This window comes from Capsicum annuum, chromosome 10 (assembly GCF_002878395.1).
Source record: "Capsicum annuum cultivar UCD-10X-F1 chromosome 10, UCD10Xv1.1, whole genome shotgun sequence".
NCBI classification, from domain to species: domain Eukaryota; kingdom Viridiplantae; phylum Streptophyta; class Magnoliopsida; order Solanales; family Solanaceae; genus Capsicum; species Capsicum annuum.
The window spans coordinates 8697180-8700544 of NC_061120.1; the positions used below are offsets into that span (position 1 = coordinate 8697180).

The following is a 3365-nucleotide window of genomic DNA, read 5'->3' on the forward strand; positions in this document are numbered from 1 at the left end:
ACAAGGCAAAAGACACAAGTAATCATTATAGAAATGGCACTAAAAACTGGTTTTACTTACTCTAAACGATTTTCATCAAATCTACCAAGGCAAAAAACACAAGTAACCATTGTAGAAATTGTTCTAAACAACAAGTTTACTTACTCTAAACACTCTTTCATCAAATCTACCGGGGGAAATCTGCAAAGCATTGTATCCACCATCATTAAACGCCCAAGTTCTACATACAGTGAGGCCCATCTTAGCACCAGCTAGTAAAATCCCTTTAATCTTTGGCCTATTACTATAATCCACAGCATGGTCCATTAACCAGTAAGAATTCCATCCATTTATGTAAAAAACTTTACCATCCACAAAGAACTGAGTTCCATTTCTCTCCACAAAACTTAGCTTTATTTCGTCTCTGTTGAAATTGAAACCCCACAAGTCTCCAAATGCCAAATAGAGGAAACTGACAAACATTGCAAATCCAATAACTGGATATAATAGGCCACCATTTCTTGCTAGTTTTCTGCTCATAGGTGATTGAACCATTTCAAGAAATAATAAAAACAAAAATTGGAGAAGGCACTTTGGAGATCCAACTTGAGAAAATGCTGAAAACAAAAACCCAAGATTGAAACTTTATGTTATAAATATGACAAAATGATAAAAACCCCATAAACCGAGATTGAAACTTTCTGCTATAAATATGAGAAAATGATAAAACCCCATAAACCAAGATTTTACTCCCCTGTCTCATATTAGTTGTCCACCTTACTATAAATATATGTCCCAAATTACTTATCCATTTACCTAATCAAGATAAAATTAATTAAAATTTTCTTATTTTACCCCTTCAATTAATACTTCTTGAAAGCTTAAACAAGTTTATAAGTTCCAAAAAGTTTCCTTTTTTAAGGAAGTGGATAAAGGGGAAATTTGTAAAGCTACCCATTTTATTTACGATTTCTTAAGAGGCATGTAAAAGAGAAAGCATAAACTAATATGGGACGGAGAGATTAACTTTATGCTACAAAAATGAGAAAATGATGAAATCCATTAACCAAAATTGGAACTTTATGTTATAAATATGAGAAAATGATCCAACATCATCAATCAACAGCATACCCAGCGGAATCCCACAAGTGAGATCTGAGGAGGGTAGAGTGTACGCAGACCCTACCACTTCCTTGTGGAGGTAGATAGATTATTTCCGGAAGACCCTCTGCTCAAGTGTAGAAATATGAGAAAATGCTGAAACCCCATAAACCAAGATTGAAACTTTATGCTATAAAAATGAAGAAATCAATGTAATACAAAATACCAAGATTGCATTTTTGAAAAAAAAAAAATAGTACCTGGGATCTCCTTAGCTCCCCCACTTTGGAGACCCAACTTGAGAAAATACTGAAAATCATAAATTAAGATTGAAACTTTATGTTATAAATAATGAGAAAATGCTGAAAACCATAAATCAAGATTGAAATTTTATGCTATAAAAATGAAAAAATGAGCACCAAGGGTGTGGACCTAGTGGTCAATGAAGTGTGTTGAGAACACGAAGTCTCAGGTTCAAACCACAACAAAGACAAAATCGTTAGGTGATTCTTCCTATCTATCCTAGCATTGGTAGATAGAATTGTCTGAATCTGTCGCTGGTGGAAAATGACACATATCTTGTGGAATTAGACGAAGTGCATGAAAGTTAACTCGTGCACCACAATTATAAAAAATATGAGAAAATGATGAAACCGCATAGACCAAGATTGAAACTTTGAAAATGAATGAAACCCCATAGACCCAGATTGAAACTTTGAACTATAAAAATGAGAAGATGTTGAAAACATTAATCAAGATTTCAACTTTATGCTATCAAAATGAGAAAATGAGCACCCAAGTGACACAAAGTCTCAGGCAAAAACACTAAGTGATTCTTCCTATCTGTCCTAGAGGTGGTAGATAGACTTGTCTGATACTTGTTGTTGGTGGGAGATGTCAGATATCTTGTTGAATTAGTCGAAGTGACGAAAGCTGAGTTGCACAGCACAATTATAAGAAAAATATGAGGAAATGATGAAACCCCATAGACCAAGATTGAGACTTTGAACTGTAAAAATGAGAAAATGCTGAAAACATTAATCAAGATTGAAACTTTATGCTTTAAAAATGAGAAAATGAGCACCCAGTGCGGACCTAGTGGTCAATGAAGTATGTTGAGAACACAAAGTCTCAGGTTCAAACTGCAACGGAGGCAAAAACATTAGGTGATTCTTTCTATCTGTCCTAGAGTTGGCAGACAAAATGACAGCTATCCAGTGGAATTAGTGGAAGTGCATGAAAAAACCGACTCGAACACCACAATTATAAACAAAAATATGAGAAAATGATGAAACCCCATAGACCAAGATTGAAACTTTGAGCTATAAAAATGAGAAAATGCTCAAAACATTAATCAAGATTCAAACTTTATGCTATAAAAATAAAGAATTTAATTTAATACACAATACCAAGATTGTATTTTCTTAAAAAAAAAAATTTAAAAATGTACCTGGGATCTCCTTAACTTTCTCAAATTTATGGCACTTGTGATTTTTTTTTCAAGAAGAGTGAGATCCCCCTTGGTGAGAAAGAGTGGCAAAAGCAATTACTTAGAAGCAGAGACAAAGTTTATCAATTTGGAAAATCATACATACCCAACAAGAAACTAACTGCATCACGTGTGTATGTGGGGCTGGGTGATGGGGTAGACGGGGGGGGGGGGGGGCTAACTGATTTTGTTTTTGATAGGCGTTATGTACGTGATTTATGGGTATAGTGGATAAAAGAATCTAAACCCAATGTATTAATAATAGATTAGGGAAAAAGGTTAGATATATATACTTAAACTTTGAAAAAAATTATTGTGACATGTCTTAATTTTGCGGATTTTATGCCTTTCTTGATTATTTATTATTTTATTTTTGTAATATATATATATATATATATATATATATATATATTTGCTCAGCTGAACCACTGTATGAATACTCGCACACTGAGCGCGTAAGAGTCTAAAGTGGTCCAGCTGGATAAATATATGTCACAGAAATATGATACTTTCTCCGTTTCATAATAAATGAATTGTTGAATTTTGACACACAAATTAAGGAAAAAGTATTAAAGACATAAATTTAACACAACTTTTCATTTTTACCCCAAAAAAGAAAAAATTGACCTTGTAATATTTTATCAAAAGTTAATGAGTTGTCAAATCATAAGGATAAATTTGAAAAAAAATTCAATGATTCACTTATTTTGAAACATCAATAAATACTCCAACAATTCACTTATTTCGAAACGGAGGGAATAATAAATAGTCAAGGGGAGGCTTATAGGATCCCTGC

The 3365-nt window shown here is 33.1% G+C and overlaps 1 protein-coding gene across 6 annotated transcripts in view; it reads right to left on the reverse strand.

Moving 5' to 3' along the window:
* The window catches only part of LOC107844140 (mannan endo-1,4-beta-mannosidase 2-like), a 13465-nt gene extending 10780 nt beyond the window's left edge, over positions 1-2685 (reverse strand). Inside the window, exons 1-4 of one of the 6 annotated variants that reach the window (XM_047398475.1) lie at positions 2531-2685; positions 1341-1389; positions 1111-1207; positions 145-596 (exon numbers count right to left, since the gene is read on the reverse strand). In XM_047398475.1, the coding sequence (XP_047254431.1) occupies positions 145-534 (390 nt within the window). In that variant the 5' untranslated portion in view covers positions 535-596; positions 1111-1207; positions 1341-1389; positions 2531-2685. Of the gene's footprint in view, positions 1-144; positions 597-1110; positions 1237-1340; positions 1390-2175; positions 2191-2530 lie in introns of those variants that run through there. The other 5 variants (XM_047398472.1, XM_047398476.1, XM_047398473.1 and 2 more) reach the window with 5 other exon arrangements.
* Positions 2686-3365: the final 680 nt, after the last annotated feature.